Consider the following 18,933-nt stretch of genomic DNA (forward strand, 5'->3'; position numbering starts at 1 on the left):
CATTTAGAACTGAAGGACACAAAAAGAGCTTCCCAGACAAGAAAAAGCTAACGGAGTAAAAAAAGCCAAACCAATATTACGAGGTATGTTAGAAGGACTTCTTCAACATGGGGGAAAAAAAGATCAAAATTATGAAAATAAAATGGCAAAAGCAATATATCTATCAACAATTACTTTCAATATATTAATGGATTAAATGCTCCACTAAAAATAGACATACAAGTCTACTAATGGATTATATGCTCCACTCAAAAGACATGGGCTGAATGGATAAGAAAATAAGACCTTACATATGCTGCCTACAAGAGACTCACTTCAGATTGAAAGACACACACAGAATGAAAGCAAAGGGATGGAAAAAGATATTTCATGAGAATGGAAATTAAAAATACAAAAAAAAAAAAGCTGGGGTAAAATACTTATACCAGACAAAATGGACTTTAAAACAGAGGCTATAATAAGAGACAAAGAAGGACCCTGTAATCCCGCATCAGGGTATTTGTCTGAAGAAAGCTAAACATTACTTGGAGGAGACATACGCATCCATATGTTCACTGAAGCATTGTTTACAAAGGCCAAGATGTGGAGGCAGCCTGGATGTCTGTTAATGGAGGAGTGGGTGGAGAGGAGACAAGGAGGTGGTGCCTGTATGCAGTGGAGTGTTGCCCGGCTGGGGAGGGGAATTAGTTCTTGCCGTCTGCGGCAATATGGATGGACCTGGAGGGAATTGTGCTGAGTGGGGTGTTGGACAGGGAAGGACAGATACAGTGAGATTTCACTCATGTGTGGAATCTAAAGAACAAGGTAGACAAGCAAGCAGAAACGGACTCATGGTCGTTTTGAGGGTTGCCAGATGGAAAGGGGGTTTGAGGAATGAGTGAGGGAGGGGAAGGGACTAAGAAGTACAAATTGGTTGTTACACAGTGGTCCTGGGGATGTAGGGCATAGCATAGGCAGTGTAGTCAATAATATTGTGATAACTGTGTATGGTGTCATCGTGGTGCTGAATTTGTTTGGGTGATGGATGGGGGATTGGGGGCAGGGTGCAGGGAAGTGAGGGGATTGAGAGGCGCAAGTTGGTTGTTGGTATGTGGTCATGGGTATGTGGGGTGTTTCATAGGGAATATAGTTAATAGTATTGTGCTACGTATGTGTGGTGTCGGGTGGGTGCTGGATTTGTTGGGATTGTGGACGGTGACTTGGGGGGGTGGGGTGTGAGAAGTGGGGGGCATAAGAAGTGCAGACTGATGGTTACAGAGTGGAGCAGGGGACGTGTAGTCAATGGTATAGTGGAGGCTGTGTGGGGTGCCAGGTGGGTACTGGGCTAGTCAGGGGGACCATTTCTTAGATTACACGGCTGTCTAGCCACTGTGCTATACACCGGAAATTGATGTAGAATCGTATTGAATATAATGGAGGGATTGGGAAGTGAGGGAGGAAGTGAAGGGGGTGGGGGGCTCCGGTCTGCAGCTATAGAGCAGGTGGTGGTAGGGATGTGGTATACTGCGTAGGAGATGCAGGAGGTAATGTTGTGGTGGCACGGCATGCTGTCAGATGCTGGCGGGACTTGTTTGGTGGTCACTTCTTCAGGTGTGTGGATGTTGAGTGGCTGTGGTGTACCCTTGAGGCTGGTGTCATGTTGTATGTTACCTGTCTTTGGGTGAAAATCTTAAGTAAAACGAAATAAAATAAATTGAAAAATAAAAAAGTAAAAGTAAAATGGGCACCACAGGGGTGGCTCCGAGAGTACTGTCGCGAGGGCTGAAGAATACAGTTGGGAGGCACAGAGCCAGGTGCAGAGCAGCCTGTCCTCCGTCCTGTTTCCACTCTCCCCACACCACCTCCTGGCATCAACCATCACACCCAAGAGGTCAAAAATGCTCTGTGGAGACCTTAGCTGCCCCCAGCTCCAACAGGTGTTAGTAATGTCACTTAGGGCAAGTGTGTGTGTGCTCCCGCTTCCTTCTTTGCTTCCTTCTCACCACTTTAATGAGGCTACCGTGAGAGCTGGGGTGACATTCCAGACCCTGGGCACCTGCCCTGGCACAGGGGTGCCGACATGGTCCCTGCCTGTTCCCTTCTTTCCTCAGCATCGCAGCTCACCTAACCCAGCTCCTCAGCCACCGATGAAGGGACGTCGTTCTCGCCTTTCCAAAGACACAGTAAAAGAAGATTGGAGCCCGAGACGCTCACCCTGGGGCCGGAATTTTACAAACGAAACTACTTGGATGTGAAAACTGCAGCCGTATTTCCCTGGCTGGTTAAAATATTTGATGCTCGTCGCATATTCAACAACAACAAAAAAGGCTCTCACTCCATGTACTGTCAAACATGTAATGTAATTATAGCCATGTTAAATGTCCCCAGCTGTTCTGAGATATGTGAATCTTAAATCAAGCCTGCCTGCACACATCCTGGGGTTGCAGCTGGAGAGCCACACCAACTGCAAACACAGAACTGGGGGAGTTCAGGCAGGAACTGTGGGCAAGTGTCTCCAAGCCGGTGTTATCGCAGGGCTTCACCCCAACATTGGTATAAGGACCCCCAACCCGAGCTATTGGCAGCATCAGGAAAGAGAGCTATGTTCCTCAACAATGCTGTGCAAACCAGGAGGCCAGAGGCAGATATCCAAATAGTCTTTCGAATCCATGTGCAGGGAGCATAAAGAGATAGTGTAAAATAAACGGTAATAAAGTGAATAAACACGCGTCTCACTCCAGAGCCTTTGAGGTGCTTCTATAAATCAAATTCTTGCCATAATTTGCTCTGTGAGACTGTGTTGAGAAACTGCATCAAACCTCATCTGCTTTCCCAAGCAGCAGGTTGAGATTTATGGATGGGAGTTCACAGTGGATGCCCGTGCCATTTCAAAGTGGGAAAATAATTTTCCTTGGGAGGGGTTCCAAGCGAAGATTAAACCCTTCACTCTCAGAGATCAGAGTAGCTACGACTTTCTGATCAGATATGCCATTGGAATCCGAAGGGGATGACCAGCATACGTATTTTGGAAAAAGACTACGTTCACAGAGGAAGCAGCAGATTTTGCGGCGATATAAAAACATGATCTGTGGGCTTCAGAACGGATATCCTCGGGGCCTATTTTAAGCTTCCCAGCAACTTTTGATGTGACCTTGACTAACCCAGTCTCCTCTGATTTTTAATTTTAGTCATGGTACTAAATGGAGAAAAAAAACCCTAAAAGGCTCTGGCCTGCCCCTAGAGGTGTGATATGAGAACTACATAATGGTTTCTGGGTAGAATTGTGACGATATACAGAAGACCACCACTCACGTACTCTTCTTCCAGGACCTGAAAGTTGTCCTTGGAAGAAGTGAGAGGTGTCACCTATTAATAACGATAAGGAGGATGACAGTGATGGCTCACGTTTATCTAGCACCTATCCATCTGTGCTTTTACATTCAAGAGAGCAGGGATGCTTTCTGTATTTATAACCAACTTTTATCCGCCAGGAGTAGACCAACGCTGGCTCTCCATAAATACTTTTTTAATGGATAAATATATTGTCATTACGTTTCGCAACAACCCTGCAAGGAGAGTATCTGTTTTACAAAGAAGGAAATGGTCTCCATGAAGGTAAGCAACGCCCCAACAGCCACCCACTTCATACCTGGTGGACCTGGGATTTGAACTTGAGTCTGACTCCTGAAGCCTCCTTCTTCCTATTTCTCCAACCACTTCCTCTCTAAGTTTCTGGGGTCTAAATCCCCAAACTTGCGTGAATATAAGCATGGATAAAATATGCCCAGGTTGACTTTTTTGAACTTAGCTGCATGTTTGTTAAGGACTCTTTTATTTTCTTGGTTTTGGGACAGACCCTGATCCCAACCTGCCCAGCCTGGCTCACTATGTGGGGTCAGGTGTGTAGGAGAGAGCATTTTGGAGAACAAATGAGACTTACATTAGTTTTCTGGTGCTGCTATAACAAATTACCACACACTTAGTAGCTTCAAACAACACAAGTATATTAGCCTATAGTTCTGTAGGTCAAAAGGCTAAAATCAAGGGGTCGGCAAGCCTGCATTCCTTCTGGAGGCTCTGGGGGAGAATCTGTTCCCTTGACTCCCTGCTACCAGAGGCTGCCTGCAGGCCTTGGCTCACGGTCCCTTCCTCTATCTTCAAAGCCATCAGTGTAATGTCTTCAAATCTCCCTTTGTCTCTCTGACCTCTCTTTCCGTGGTTATACCTTCTGCTCAGACTGATCCTCTTGCTTCTCTCTTACAAGGACCTTTGTGATATATTGGGCCCACTCGATGGTCAGGATAAGGTCTCCATCTCAAAACCTTTAACTGCATCACATCTGCGAAGCCCCTTTTGTCAAGGGAGGTAATGTATTCACAGATTCTGGGAATGAGAGTGTGGCTATCTTTGAGGGGCCATTATTCAGTCTACCAGACAGCCTTTGCATTTTGGCTTGATTGACACTCTGGCTAGGCCCATGGCTCCTCTGGGGACCCTGCTTTGGTGTGGCATGTAGGCGCCCCCCAGGAAAGGATGCCTCTGTGAGGCCCATCCTCCTGGGTTCACTGGGGATCCCAACACTCCTTCCCCAGGCACCCTTCCTTGCTTCACACTAGAATGTTCGTTCCACGTGCGCTTTTACAGACCCAGTGGATTGGACATGACTGAGAGAGAACACTGATCTCTTCTTAGGATTTCTCGGACTTCGAGAAGCTCATAGCCTTGCTCCTCAAGTGTGGTCCATGGACCAGCAGCATCTGCAGCATCTGGAAGCTTTTAGAAATGCAAATCTCAAGCTCAGCTTCAGACCTACTGAATCAGGAACTCTGCAGTGGGCCTAGGAAATTAGGTATGCTAAAGCTTGAGAAGCACGGGCCTGGAGGGCTCCCCATTCATCCACAGCCAATGGGAGTGTGCTCAAACGGACCTGCCTGGGAAAGAGGGCAGGTCTCCAGACAGCACTATAGAAGGAACTCAGCATTTGCCCCCATGCCTCGTCTCAGCTGTCAGTTTCAGCACGGATTCTTTTCTGCGCGGCATTCAGAGGCCCATTGCTTTTTCCCTAAGAAAATCTTCCAGGGCAGGTAAAATCCCTGAAGCCCACGCTGACCAAGCACAGAGGAGCTGGAGGAAGAAAAGGTATATGGGAGGTTTAAGAGGCCTGAATCCCAATTCAGGTTGTTTTCTCTTCCCATGCCATGTGACCCTCTGCAAGTCACTGCTCCCTCTGACGTTCACCAGAAAACAGGGTGCAATAATCACCCTCCATTGTGGTAGGGATAAAATGAGATGGTCGTGTACATTATGCTCTCCTACCTAGTTATAAGAATTAAGACTCCACTGATTAGAAATGCAGGTTTGTCTGGCCAAGGCTGCATTGGGATTTCTTTGTGGGAACAAGTGTGATGTTGTGCAAAGAGCCCCGACTTTGGAACCCTGAGATCAGGGTTGATGACCTTGGGCAAGTTACTGAGCCACTCTGCCCCTCACTTCCTTATTGGTTCCAAGGAGAAAAGAATACTCTTGTGTCAGGCTGAAATAAACAAATGAATGTAAAGTGCCTGACAAAGAGTAGGAGCTCAATAAATGTGTGTGGAATCAGAGAAAACAATTTACGAAGCAATTTAATAGTATAAACAATGGTGTCAGGGGAGATATTTGACAAGCTCAGGAGAACAAACTTCCCTGTATGTTAGCGGCCTCTATTTGTTTTACCAACAATTCATGTTCCAATTACGAGTGAGTCATCTATTTGTTAGCACAGACCTGAGCTGGATCTTAATTTGGCAACAACTCCTTAGCCAGGACTTAAGTTACCAATGTCCTTGAAAGAATGAAAATGGTTAGTTCAGATTATGGCTGAATTAAAACTTTTTCCACAACTCTTGAGTAGCTTCCCCTTCGTAGATCTACTTCCATCCAGCTGTTTGGCTGATGGAGTAGGAGGGTACAAGCCCATCGCTGATTCTGTACTCTTAGGAATAGTCTTTCCTTCTCCGAGTTGCAGGCCGTGGCATCGAGGTGACTTCTGGAACCTACGCCAACTTGCAGTGAAAGAAACTTCAAGTTAAGTACACTAAATGAAATAAGTCAGACTGAGAAAGACAAACAGTATATTATCTCACTTACATGTGGACTCTAAAGAACAAAATAAACAAACAAACAAACATTGGCTTTGGAGCGGGGCTGATGTTTGGTTGAAGCCTGACTCTGCTGCCTGCAAGCTGTGACTTTGTACCTTCCTGAACCTCGCTTTCCTCATCTGTAAAATGGGTTCCATAACACCCATTTGATGGTGAATTTGACGCACCGTGTCCTGTACAAATCCTAGGCGATCGCATGTCTGGCTCCACTCCCTGTCTGACAGTCAGCTCCTTGTCGACCCACTCACCCTGACAAGGACACTGACCTTCACAGGCCTATTTACCAGAAACAGAGTGGATTTATCTGTGGCCCAGTGCCTGGCACACAGTAGGTGCTTAGTGAGTGCGGACTGGTTGAATCTCTGAGTAGCTGCTCCAAGCAAATCACTTGGGAGAACCAAAGCGACTGACGCACAAAGCAAATGGCCTGCTTATTCCTTCAGCCCGTCTCAATCAGGCAGACATCTGATGGATGCCGTCACGACTGGCCACTGTGGTCCCCAAATAGCCACTATTGGCATCAGCCTGACATTGGTCAATTTGGATATCTGCAGACCTGAGCAGAGTTTACATTTGGTTCCCTAAACTAATTTCCCCAAAGTCAAATAAGTGGCGCAGGTCTTTTCGTGTTCCTGGTATAAATGTCTATTTAATCACCATCCTGTCTCGAGCACTTCACTAACTTGTACATTTCCCCCTTAATCACTGCTTCAGCTCTGCAAAGAAAAGAAATGGTTGGCTGTAGAGCTCAGGCCATCTGTAGTAGTTAAGCCCAATTTCCCCCTGACTGCTCACTTGGACGAAGAACTTTTTAGCTGAGTCCCTCTGGTCATTTACGTAGCTCACGCCCTCATTTCACAAAGGAAGATCCCGAGGCCAAAGTCACATAGCTGGTCAGAGCAGAAATGAGGCCAGGTCGGTCTTCCCAGCACATTCCCTGCCTCCCATCAACGCTGCTTCTTCCTTCCTCCTCCAACCGCACAGCTGTGCGTGCAGCTGCCTTTGCAGGTACCTTTGCAGTCATGAGGACTCGGGTTCAAATCCCAGCTTTGTCATCGGCTGGCTCTGTGACTTTAGGCACTACAGACTGTCCCTGAGCTGCAGTTCCCCGGTTTATACACGGTGGATGATCACACGACCGCTGAGGGTCACTGAGAGAATTGATGTGGCATGAAACATGCCCAGCCCGCGTCTGGCACGTCACACATGTGCAGGGCCATTTGCTGTCATTCTTCACTCGAAACTCGCACTGCAAGTCATAATAATGGAAATAGCTCACGTTTATGGAGTCCTTAGTTGGTGCCAGAAACTGTTCTAAGCACTTTACATGTATTAGCTCATTTATTCCTCTTTCTCTAAGGGCACAAGTATCTTTCTTGCCTCCCTAAAGACATCCATCCTCTCAACTACGGGACTGCCCGGCCTACCAGCATGTCTACAGAATTTGCTGATTTTAAACAATACGTTGCTGAAATGATTTCTTGTTTTCTGTCACTGGCGCGTACTAGCCAGCCTGCTTGCTGTGACCGAGTGTGATGAAACCAAGTCCTGTTTCCTTGGCTTTTAACGTATGACTAGTCCAAAATCCGGACTCGAGGCTGACCCCTGCAAATGGGACTAGGAAATGGGGGAAAGGGACAGGGAGGAGTGGCCCCCGATGGAGTTAGGAATGGGGGTGGCAGTTGGGGCGCTGGGACGTGCATGAGGCCTCCCTTTGTGGTGTAATAGCCAGTATGAAAGAAGTCAGAGCTTTTGCTACAAAGTTTAAAAACTCAGTGTGGACCCCGGATGTCCATCATCCCATTTCATTAGCATCCCTGAACACCCCCTCAACACACCCAGCTTTCCCTCCAACCACCCTGAACTTAGCTCAGGGCCTAAAAAGTTTGGGTTCCATCTCATCATTTCCTACCTCTGTACTTATTTGCACGCTTCCCCCTCTCCCTGAAGTCCTCCTTCCCTCCTCTACCTTCGAACTCCTATTGAGTCTTCAAAACTCAGGTCAGATGTCACCTCCTCCAAGAAGCCAATAGAGGACCCCAGTCCAACCTGGGAACTCCCCTGAGCCTACACAGCACCTCTGCTCTCCTGGTATCTGTTCACATAGCTCTTTGTTCAATGACCCTGCAAGTTCATGGAAGACACACACCGCGCCTTATTGAATTTTACATCCCCAAGAGCTGGAAGAGAACTTACCATGTAGTCGATACTCAGTAGATACTGACTACTGAACGCATGAACCGGGCAATGAGCACACCCCCACTCAGGTAAGCAGTCATGACAAGATACGATAACTGTATTGATAATAAGTAATTCCTGCTACCACCAGATACAGAGGCTGTGTCAATCTCTTTCTCCACATTGTAACAATAGTGTTTGAGTACCAAGCACCTATTGCTGTCCAGGCACAGGCCAGTCCCCATACATGTTACCTTCCTCCCAGCTCTATGAGGCTTGGAGAGTTAAGTGCCAGCCCAAAGGGCAGAGCCAAAGCCCTGAGCCAGGTCTGTCGGACACTTTCCCCTGAACCATGCCTCCGCCCAGAGATGGGCACTGCTCTTTGTTCTCGCAGTGGACCCTGAGTGGCGTCTGTGGGCCCCTGGTCCCCACCCAGCAGCCCCTCTTCCAAGGCCCCAATACCCAGATAGATTGGGCTCACAGTTCTGCATCCTGCCCAATCATTGAGAAGACTGCTTTTCTCCACCCCCAGGAAAACTCGGGAGGTCCAGAGTGTGCAGAGTCCACGGTCCATGACTGATGCCAGGGAAACAACATGGGCATTCCAAAGTGGGGGCTGCTTTGTCTGAGGGCTGAGTGATTAACTCCTGCGTAGCTGTAACACGCAAACGTGAGCTGCAGAGAAACCCATCCTGAGTGGGCCTGGAGAACAAAGCCCAACAGATGCCCCTCCCCAGTCATCTTCTCTCCCCTGCCAAGTTTATTTCCAGACCATGAGTCGAACTGGATGGAGTGAGACTTTGGGGACAGCAGGCGCATTTCCCCAAGGGTGCGCCCTGCAAGCCCATTCCTCACCTGTTGCACTAGTCGTCTTAGACCTTGGGAAGCCCAGGTGTCGGGGGAGTACTTGGCATCCTGTTCCCCACTCTTTCCCTTTGCCCCCAAAAGGAATAAATGCTCCAAAATTGTTTGGGCATTTACGCATTAGAAATGCACACCAATGCTGTTCCTGGAGAAACGAAGCCAAAAATCTCGGAGTGGGTGCTGCAGGGCAAGAGGAAGTCTTGGGGGTACCTGCTGAAGGTATTCATCCCCTAGACCTTTCCTGAATACTTAGTATCAGGCTCTGTGCTGGGTACTGGAGACGGCAGGGTAATCAGACAGGATTCCTGCCCAGGTTTAGAGGGGGAGACAGACACAGACCAGGGAGTACGATGACATGCACCCCCCTGTGAGGACTGACACCCAAATGGGGTGGTCGAGGGACAAAGGAGGACGGCATCCATTGTTTGGTGATGAGAGGAGGAGGGTGAGGTGATCAGGAAAGGCTCCAAAGCAGAAGAAACCTGCATTTCTAATGAGGAGAACCTGAATTATTACAACTGGGTGTTGAAGGATGAGTAGGTGTTCCCAGGCTGACAGAGCAGCACAGGTGGAAACACCTGTATTGGCCGAGGAAGGCAGGGAGGCTCGAGGAGCGGGGTCCTGCTGCAAGATGTTCTGCAGAGCTTGAGTATGTGGTATGAGAGAGGGCGAGACAAGAGAGAAGGCAGGGCCCAAGGAATGGGACCGGATCCTGAGGACCGACGAGCCACGGAAGGATGGCATGCTCAGAGTGGAGCTTTAGAAAGACGACTCTGGCTACAGTGCAGAAGATGGATGCAGGGGAGAGGGAGTGCTGAGCTACAGGCTGAAGGCCAGTCAGGAGGCCAGTGCCTTTAAAGGCAACATTTTTATGGGCTCTCAGCACAGTTTTAAGAGCTCTCTCTCTCTCTCTCTCTCTCTCTCTCTCTCTCTCTCTCTCTCTCCATACATACACACACACACACACATACACACACACACACACACACCTAATACACAACTAATACGGAGTATATACTATTGTTCTTACTATTGGTACAACCACTAGATGGAGTAGGAAACTAAAGAACAGAGAGACTAAGTCACTGGCCCAAGGACACACAGTAAGCAGTAGTTCCAGTATTTGAACCATCCATACAGCTGCAGCATTCATGCTCTTAACCACTCCATAGTGCCATTCCATCCAAGACGACAAAGGCTTGAGACAGTGTAGCATGGTTAGATAAAAGTCTAACCTCACAGGCTCACTCTGTATTTGGGGATCCCCTAAAATAGATCCTCGCTTCCATAGCTAGAAGGGTACAGCTTTTAATTCTGAGGTCCTTGGGGGGGCAGGGGGAAGCTACAGCATGAGATGTTACGGGGCTGGAAACTCCCAGGACAAAGCCATAACAGGAAGCCACTGGGGACCACTTGATTGCCCAGGAACACATAGTTTTGCGGAACGGAGACAATACTTTTGCTTGGGTGGTGTGTGCCTACAAATTCTTTAGCCACAGGAAGGCGGGGTACAGGGAGGGAAGAGTAGGGTGTGCCCAGTGGGGAGGACACTGCTGTCCTTAACTCATGGTCATACCTGCCGGGGAGGCTGAGGTCAGGTGGCTCCTGAAGGTGCTGTGAGCTGGCAGACAGAGATGAGTTAGGCCTGGGTAACATGTGGCCAAGGCCATGGTCACCTGGACCCCTGCGGCAGCTCTATTTTCCATGCTCCTAGGAGGGTTAGGATTTGTTGGAGGTTGGGGAAGGCAAGAGTCCTACCCAGGGGTCCTGTGAGAGAAGAGAGGCCCAGAGCTAGAGAGAAGGTTACATGTGGCTTCTATGTAACGCATTTCATGGTCTGCAAAGTTGTACTTTGCATTTCTGGCTCTGAGCTTTGGATAGTGTTTCAGAGCCTCATTTTGTTCATCTTTTAAATGGGAATAAAACTCATTGCTAACGCAAGGTTGTGATGAATGTCAGAAGTGAATACGGGCTGTGAGCGCGCAATTCTGGACACTTTGTGAAACCATTGTTAGATGTGCAGGATTGTATTTCGTAGGCCGTGTTGTATAACTTGGGAGTTGGTGCTGCTGATACGCGGATATAGCATTGAACTTCAATCTAACTCTAGGGGCTGCTACATAGTGTCAGCCCCAAACAATAAACGAAAGGCGTCCCTACCCTCATTCCTTCATCTTTGTGTTACTCAGACTTGTGCTTAAAATCTGGAAGAAGTCACTTAGAAGCATATGTTCACAATGTCTCCTGCTTGCTAAGGCAGGGCAGCCACCAGGTCCAGGTAGGGATTCTTTAAAGGCAAGCTGAAAGGTCCAGAAAACAAGGCATGTTTGGGGAGTGGATGATTCAGGGTTACTCTACACACAGGCTTAAAACATAGCAAGGACTGCAAGATCGGAGCCAAGGTCAACGTCCTACTAGCCCAATTAGCCAGCCGGAGGCCTGGCCTGACTGTGCCAACACCTGTTGGAGCCATAGCACTCTTTACCATCCCAGAAACAGCTTTGTCAGAGATGAGACTGTCAGGTGTGATGCAGGGCTGCTAAAATCACCATCAGGGTACTATAAATAAACTCACACACCAACCTTTGCGGCACTAGTGGAAAAGCCCAGATCCACCTAAGGGGCATTTACACACGAATGGCTGGACAGGCTAGCGCCACGCTGGGGCTGCGCACCAGAACTCCCCCTAGGCAGATCGCACAAAGCAGATACCTTCTGTCTGACAGCTGCGTTATCCAGACCCACAGCGTGGGGGAACCAGCAGAGCAAATGGCTTACAAACCCTGAGCACAGCTTCTCCTGGACCCGGCTGTGCGCGTTCGCTGCTTTCCCCACTGCAGGGCGTTGGTTCCCCTAGACTGCCGGATCTGTACGCACACCTGGCAGGAGCACGGGTCCTGCCCGAGCTAAGCACTGCTCAATTCCCCGGGATGCCTAAGATACGAGCACTTTTGAAAAGCACAGGTAGCAGAAGGGGCTGCAGCTTTCCCCACCAAACTAGTTACAGCTTCAGTGTTAATGAATACTCTGGGAGTTTCCTCCACAGTCCCCCTAGATTGGAAGGGTCTTGGAACTCTGAAGCCATGACTTCTTAGAGTCCTAAGCTTGCTTTAGGGTCTCTGCACGTCTCTCGTGATGGCTCATTTGTGAAGAGCTTTCTATTGGTCTTCCCAGAGACAACAAGCCCACACTTACACCTGGTGCTCTCTCTTCCCATCCCTTCATCCCAGACACAGGGCAGCTGCCTGCACTTCTATGGGCCTGAGGGTGAGACTCGAGAGAAGGAGCACTCGTTCTCCCTGGGGGGACATCAGGAGTACAGTTGAGGGCTTGGGGATTGACACTGGAAGGAGTGAGGCCGGGATAGAAGAGCCAGGCGACTCCTACAGTTGTGTTCAACTTCTCACAACCTGGAGGAGCAGACTCTGGGGACCCAAGACTGGGTTCCACCTTGGCATCATGGAATGATGTCCCCGCAAGGGGCCTGGGGTCCAGCCCCCTGGTGGGGTTAGAGGACCTTCTGAGAGCGGGGGGAGCAGAGGGAGCGGGTCCGCGCGGAGGACAACTCACGGAAGAGAAGTTGTGCGGACCGCAGAGCTCGCCGCGATACTTGCAGGACAGCAGCATGTCCTCGAGCTGGTGGCCCAGGCGGTCCATGAAGGCGGCGCTGATGCCCTCGAAGTGGCGCGGCGGCAGGAAGAGGCGGAAGTCCGCCAGCTTGCGAAACCACTGGTGGCGCGGCTCGTCGCCCCTCAGTAGCTCGCTGACCAGGGGGCGCGCGGTGCGGTTGGGCAGCAGCAGCCCGAGCCAGTGGCCGGCGTAGTAGAGGTCTCCCTTGGAGAGGCGCGGGAAGCGCAGCGGGTTGTTGTTGCACACGGTGACGGCGGGGAAGGGCAACTGGCGGCTCCACTCGCGGTGCACCCGCGTGTGCGACGGGAAGCTGAGCCAGTAGAGCAGGCGGTTCGAGGACCAGGACAGCAGCAAGCCGAGGGACGTGCAGAAGGCCAGCACCCACAGCGCCCGCCGCTGGAAGGAGCCCCCCGCGGCCGCGCGCCCGGCGCACATGTGCCGCAGCCCGTGCAGTTTAGCGCGGCTCAGAGACGGCCGCCCCCTGCGGGCCACCCCTGGCCCCCGCAGCGCCGGCTCTCGCCCGCCGCCCCCGCCGCCCCCGGGCTGCCTGGCCGCCGCCACCGCCACCGCCGCCGGCTCCTCCCGGGCCATGCGGAAGCGTCCCGGGCCGGCGAGCGCGGCCGCGGGCAGCCCGGCTCCGCCGCTCCGGCTCATTCATTCAGCCCGCAGCGGGCAGCGGCGGCGGCGGCCCCGGCCGGGCGGAGCCGCCATGGGAGTCCGCAGCAGCGGGGGAAGCAGCAGCCGCCGCGCGCAGCCCGCGCCAGGGAAGCGTGCGCCCGAAAGGAGCTCCGGAGGCGCGGCATGCCCGCCCGGCGCCCGCCCGCCGCCCCCGGCTCCGGCCTCTCCCGAGCGCCTCCCGGGGTCTCCCGGTGGCTAGTCTTCCGGAAGGGTGCCCGGAGCCGGCCGCTGCCCCGAGAGGGGCCCCACCGGCGGCCGCCTGTCCAGCTCCCGGGCGCTGCGCCCGCCTCGACTCCCCTCGTCCCGGACCTCGGGGGACCCTGAGCTGAGTCCCCCCTGCTCCGCCTAACCCCAGCTTTTACGCTGGTCCCGGGAGAGCAGCCACTCGGCCACCACGCCTGGTTTGGACATGCCCAAGCACCCCCCCAGCCCGGCCCGTAGCACAGCGGGGCTGGGACAGCGGAGAGAACTCGCCAGGGAACGAGCGCCCCCAGAGGCGCCCCGCCGCCCCCGGCTCGGCGGGTGGGGTGGGTGTGTGCGGGGTGAGTGGTCGCTCGGCGGGATGCTGCCCTCTTTCCCTTCCCCCCAGGACCCTTCTCACGGCTCCTGGGGCTGCGCTCGGCTGAGACCGGCTAAGGCACCCCAAGTCCTGCGATGTGCCCGCTCTCGCCCGGGGCCGGGGGCTCTCGGGCCGTCCTGCCAGAGGCTGCCGGCTGCGGGGACCCTTCGAGGAGGCTGGCCAGGAGGAAATGTCGCTTTTTCACCGGGCTCTCCAGGGAGCTTCGAGTCTTCGGAAAAGCCCGGTCTCGCGGTCGGCTGCCTCTTCTCCTCTCTGCCCCGGCGGCGCCAGGAGCTGAGGACAGCGGGGCCCCGGCTGACACCTCCTGCGGGTGACCCGAACTAAAGACTCCAAGCCCGCGGCGCCCGCGGCGCTCCTTCCCCGGTTGCCCGACCCTCCTCGGGCCCCGGGCGAACTTGGGCAGCGGCCGCGCGACGCTGGCGCGGCTGAGCTTTGAGCACCTGCTCCTCGGCTCGCTGGCCCCGCGGCTTGGGGCGGGCGGGGCGGCGGCGGCGAGCGCTGTGCTCCTGGAGACGCGGTGCTGACGCGCCCCGGCTCCTCCTCGCTGCATTTTAATTCCTGGCCAGTGTGGCCGCTGCACACCGAGCGGGAGGCCTCTTGCTGGAGCCGGCCGGGTGGGGGATGCACTGCACAGAGGTGCTGGGGTGGGGGTGCGCGGGCTGGGCGGGTGGGAGAGATGTGGAGTAGAAACACGGTGTTCGTGGGGGGCCATGTGCAGAGAAGGGTGAGAGCACTTCTGCCTACGTGAGATGGGCTGTCGTGAGAGCGAGCCACTGGGTAGTGTGTAACACGAGTGGGGTGTCATGCACTGAATGTGGGTAGGACGTGCATGCGTATGTGTGAGCGGGCACGTCTGTGTATCTTGTGGATATGAGCTTATTTGCAGATACTGGACTGTGGCTATTTGAGTGTATGCGGTGTGTGTACGAGTGATTGTGTGTATGTTCTATGTGTGTGTGTGTGTGTGCACTTAGTTGCTGGTGGGTACAAATGGGTGCGCTGATATGTGGATGAATAGCAGGGTTTCTGCATGGGGTGTGTGGTTGGTATGTTTTGCGCACGTGCGTGTGTGTGTGTGTTTTGTAGATAAGTATGTGTGTTGAGACGCTGGGAGCAGTGACTGGGCCTCTGACAGGCTGAGCTCAGCAGGACAGCCTGTCCCCTGCCTCTTAGGAGCTTCCTGTGTGCGCCCAGCCACTTCCCTGGAAGCGCTGCTGCTCAGCCCTGGAGCCGTCAGCCCAGCGCAACTCTCCTAGGAGGGCAGGAGAAAGAAGTGTGACTTCCACGGACAGGAGACTCCATGGCCGACATTCTCACAGCCGGGATCCTACTGTCAATTGGCTGACGATGTCACCCTTCCCTCCCTGCCAGGCCCTGGGTCTTCCACTAACCCCTGGGCACTTTGGACCTTTTCATTTAGCCTTTTTAATATACTGCCTTCGTGTGTTTGGGAGGATGGATGAAACATGTAGTGTATGGCTAGCTCCATTTCACAGGTGAGGCTAGGAAGGCCAAGTACTTGCCCACGGTCATGCCGTTGGTAAGTGGTGGGTTAGGATTATGCACCCAGGTCCCCAAGCCCCTGCTCTTTCTCTGCACCACAGAGCCTTACAGTTCGCATTCTCTGAGCCAGGTGCTTTGAGGGCAAGGCTGGACTCATGCTCCTGTGGCTGCCTGGCAGTGTGGGGTGCACAGTAGGTCTCTATACATACTTCCCAAATAATTGACACACTGAGACAGGTTACCAGCCCCATTACTCTATGGGATAAAGGAGTTTTCCAGACATTTTCCAGAAAGTAGATTTTGATGGGGGGCAGGTGGGGTTAGAGATAGTGTGAAGGGATCCTGCGGGTGGAAGGGCACTAGTGAAGTTGGCAGAGCTGGGCCTGGAGAGGAAGTTCACCCACTTTGTGGTGATTTATAGGGGCGGTCTGGGCATATCTGTGAAATGAGCCATCAGGTGTCTGAGAGGTGCTAGGGTGGGCTTTCCCTCCTCACTGACCTGGAGAGCACCCTGTCATGGCAATTCCCTGCATCTGGTCTCTGAGCCCTACACAGCCTGTCACCCACACACATACATACACACAAAAACACATAAACACAATACACATGCACACTACGTATACACACACATACACACACACACACACACACCTGGAGGCCCTTTCATTCACCTGGGGAAGAAGCTATTGAAGTTAAGCTTTGCTGAAATTCTATTTGGATTTGGTTTCTTGAAGATGTCTGTGGCTGGCTTTGGGGAAGAAGTTTCTGAATCTGATAGTTTTATGAAACCTCCAATAAAGGCCCACACACCAGTGCTCATAGCCTGGTCCCAGTGGTCCTGGGGGGTGTCACAGTGATTCATATCCCAGCCGAGACGGGGCAAGCTTGTGAGCTCAGTGCAGTTACTGATGAAACAGCCAGGGCAAGCAAGTGGCATCTTCCAGCTTCATAACTGGGGTGGCACAAAGGTATGTCTTGTAGAAACCTTTAGGACATTTTATATTTCTAATTTGTTCAACTGCTACGGGTTTTTTCTTTCCTGGCAGTTTCCCCCTTAAAATGTACACATGCTACTCTTGGTTGCCTGAGTGTCTTCTCTGCCATGGGTTTTCCTATTCATTCTCCCAATGCGGTGCTTCTCCAAAGAAAGAAGAGGTACCCTGCATAGGCCCTAGACATCCAGAGGCAGACACAGGGACAGCTAGTACCCCCAAACAATGACCAATGGTTCTCTTTGTGGCACACGTATGCAGTGCATTTCCTACGCTGCCTGAAATGCCCCCTACCTCCTACACGACCAATACTTTGACCAGCTTGGCGAAGTTTCACTTTCTTCAAATCCCAGCTTAGGCACTGCCTCCTAAGTAATTGGACTGGTAGCTCTATCATAGCCCTTGTCTTAACACGTTCTCATTGCTTGTGTCGAGGTGTTTTTTCTGGACGTCACCCCTCTGAGGACAGGGACTACTTCTCATCCATATTTGTGTCCCTACCTGTTAGCACAGTGCCCTGGCACATTGATGAAACATTGAGACAGAAGGAGAGGGGAAAGGAACTAAGATTGCATGAATATTTCTATACGCCAGGCCCTGAACTGGGCACATAAACATGTTTTATTCAATTTCTCACTCCAACCCTGCAGGGGAGGTGGTTTTTGCTCTCTTTTTTACAGTTATTAAACTAAGGGCTTGGGGAGCAGGAATTGAACTCAGCTGTAACTCATTCCAAAATCCAAGATTTTTCCCTCTCCGTCATTTTTCTTTCAAGAGTATTATGATAAATCACCATAATAATCATATAATAAATATAAGACTCCCTAAACAGTAGGGCCTGTTCTACTGTGTTCCCTCAAAAATAAGACCTAACCGCAAAATAAGCCCTAGCATGATTTCTCAGGATGACATCCCCTGAACATAAGCCCTAATGTGTCTTTTGGAGCAAAAATTAATGTAAGACTCGGTCTTATATTCGGGGAAACACAGTAAGTGACTTACACTTAAAACAAGTACCATAAGTGTTTCAAATGTTTAAACCTCATAATAATCCTATGATTTTCTCTCTTTCAGAGAGGAGGAATCCTTACCACAAAGAAGTTGAGCTACTTACCCTAAGCCACACAGCTCCTAAGCAGGAGAACAACCTTTGAATCCGGGCAGTCTGGCTCCATCCCTTGTACTGTCAAGCCCTAGCCCATACCATCTCTGCCCTCAGAGCTACACTGACATGACAGCTCATGTGAATTAGCCTTCCCATCCTGGCAGACTCACTTGGCCAGAAAAAATTTCACGAGGCAGTACACGAGCTGACCCACATAACCTATTCACCGAGAAAGTAGAATGTAGCATTGTGATTTCCCAATTATAAGCTTTTAAGAAAATGTCCCTTTTCTTGTTTATCTCAGAAACATCTGTTGCTCCACACCTGGCATCCTGGCATTCTGTGTGGGGTTTGTGTGCAGTGGCAGAAGGGCCTGCGGCCAGCCAGCCCACTTTCTCCTGTGTGACCACCACCATTCATTATAAGCTCCTTCTCCCATGAAATGAGTTGGTTGAGAGGAAAAGGTCCACTAGGTTCACTTACATCAACGTGATTTTCTGTTTTTATAACCCAGTTTTAGGAGGTGATCCTTTCGATGGATGGCTTGATCAGTCCTTTCTGGAGGCCCTAATATTCCTGTTTTCCCCAAGCCCTGCTACTCAGGGGCTCAGCATTGGAAACTGTCTGAGGTACCACCTAACCCCACTCCCGACTTGCTGTAGGAAAACCCCTCTATACACCTCTTCAATGACAGCACACTGGTGACCCACCCTATTCTGGAACACCTGGCAGCGTTTAAAGCTTTTTCCTTTCATCAAACTGAAATCTGTCTCCTTTTGAATTTCTTCCATTTCTCCTCATTTATCCCCGGGTAGCCACACAAAATAAGCTCAATCTTTCTTTCACAGGAGAACCCTTTAAAACACTTTATGGAATCTGAGTACTTCAGTGCTGAAAGGGGCGTTAGTGGTCTACCTAACCTAGCGAAGTCTTAAGATCGTCTTTTCTTCTCCAGGCTAAATGTCACCAGTCCCTTCAACTGCTTGTCCTGTACATTCTACTCTTGAAATGGAAACTTGGGTGTCAACATGCTTAAAATGTGACTCTCCAGCCCCATGGAAGGTGAGCCCCCAAGCCCTTTGCTCCGAACCTGGTGCTTGCAGCCCCTGATCTTCCTGCTGATGGTAATGGGTTCCTATTTGTCCTCTCACTCCTGGGATTTAGTGGAGGCGGTGTGTGGGGCGAGGAGACAGCAACGATGGGTCCTTGGTGTCCTTGCTTAGAATGCCGGGTGTACATTTTCTTTCGGACTCTGCTGCTCATGGTGAGGAGACAACACTA

The 18,933-nt window shown here is 51.4% G+C and overlaps 1 protein-coding gene across 2 annotated transcripts in view; it reads right to left on the reverse strand.

Annotated features, from left to right (window-relative positions):
* ASIC2 (acid sensing ion channel subunit 2) overlaps positions 1-18,933 on the reverse strand; it is a 972,995-nt gene that overhangs the window by 249,115 nt on the left and 704,947 nt on the right. Inside the window, exon 1 of one of the 2 annotated variants that reach the window (XM_081029195.1) lies at positions 12,735-14,542. The exons of the other annotated variant lie outside the window; for it this stretch is intronic. Coding sequence (XP_080885321.1) covers positions 12,735-13,448 — 714 coding nt within the window. The 5' untranslated portion in view covers positions 13,449-14,542. Of the gene's footprint in view, positions 1-12,734; positions 14,543-18,933 lie in introns of those variants that run through there. 2 annotated transcript variants of the gene reach the window in all.

This window comes from Rhinolophus hipposideros (genome assembly GCF_964194185.1).
Source record: "Rhinolophus hipposideros genome assembly, chromosome: 20".
Lineage (NCBI taxonomy): Eukaryota > Metazoa > Chordata > Mammalia > Chiroptera > Rhinolophidae > Rhinolophus > Rhinolophus hipposideros.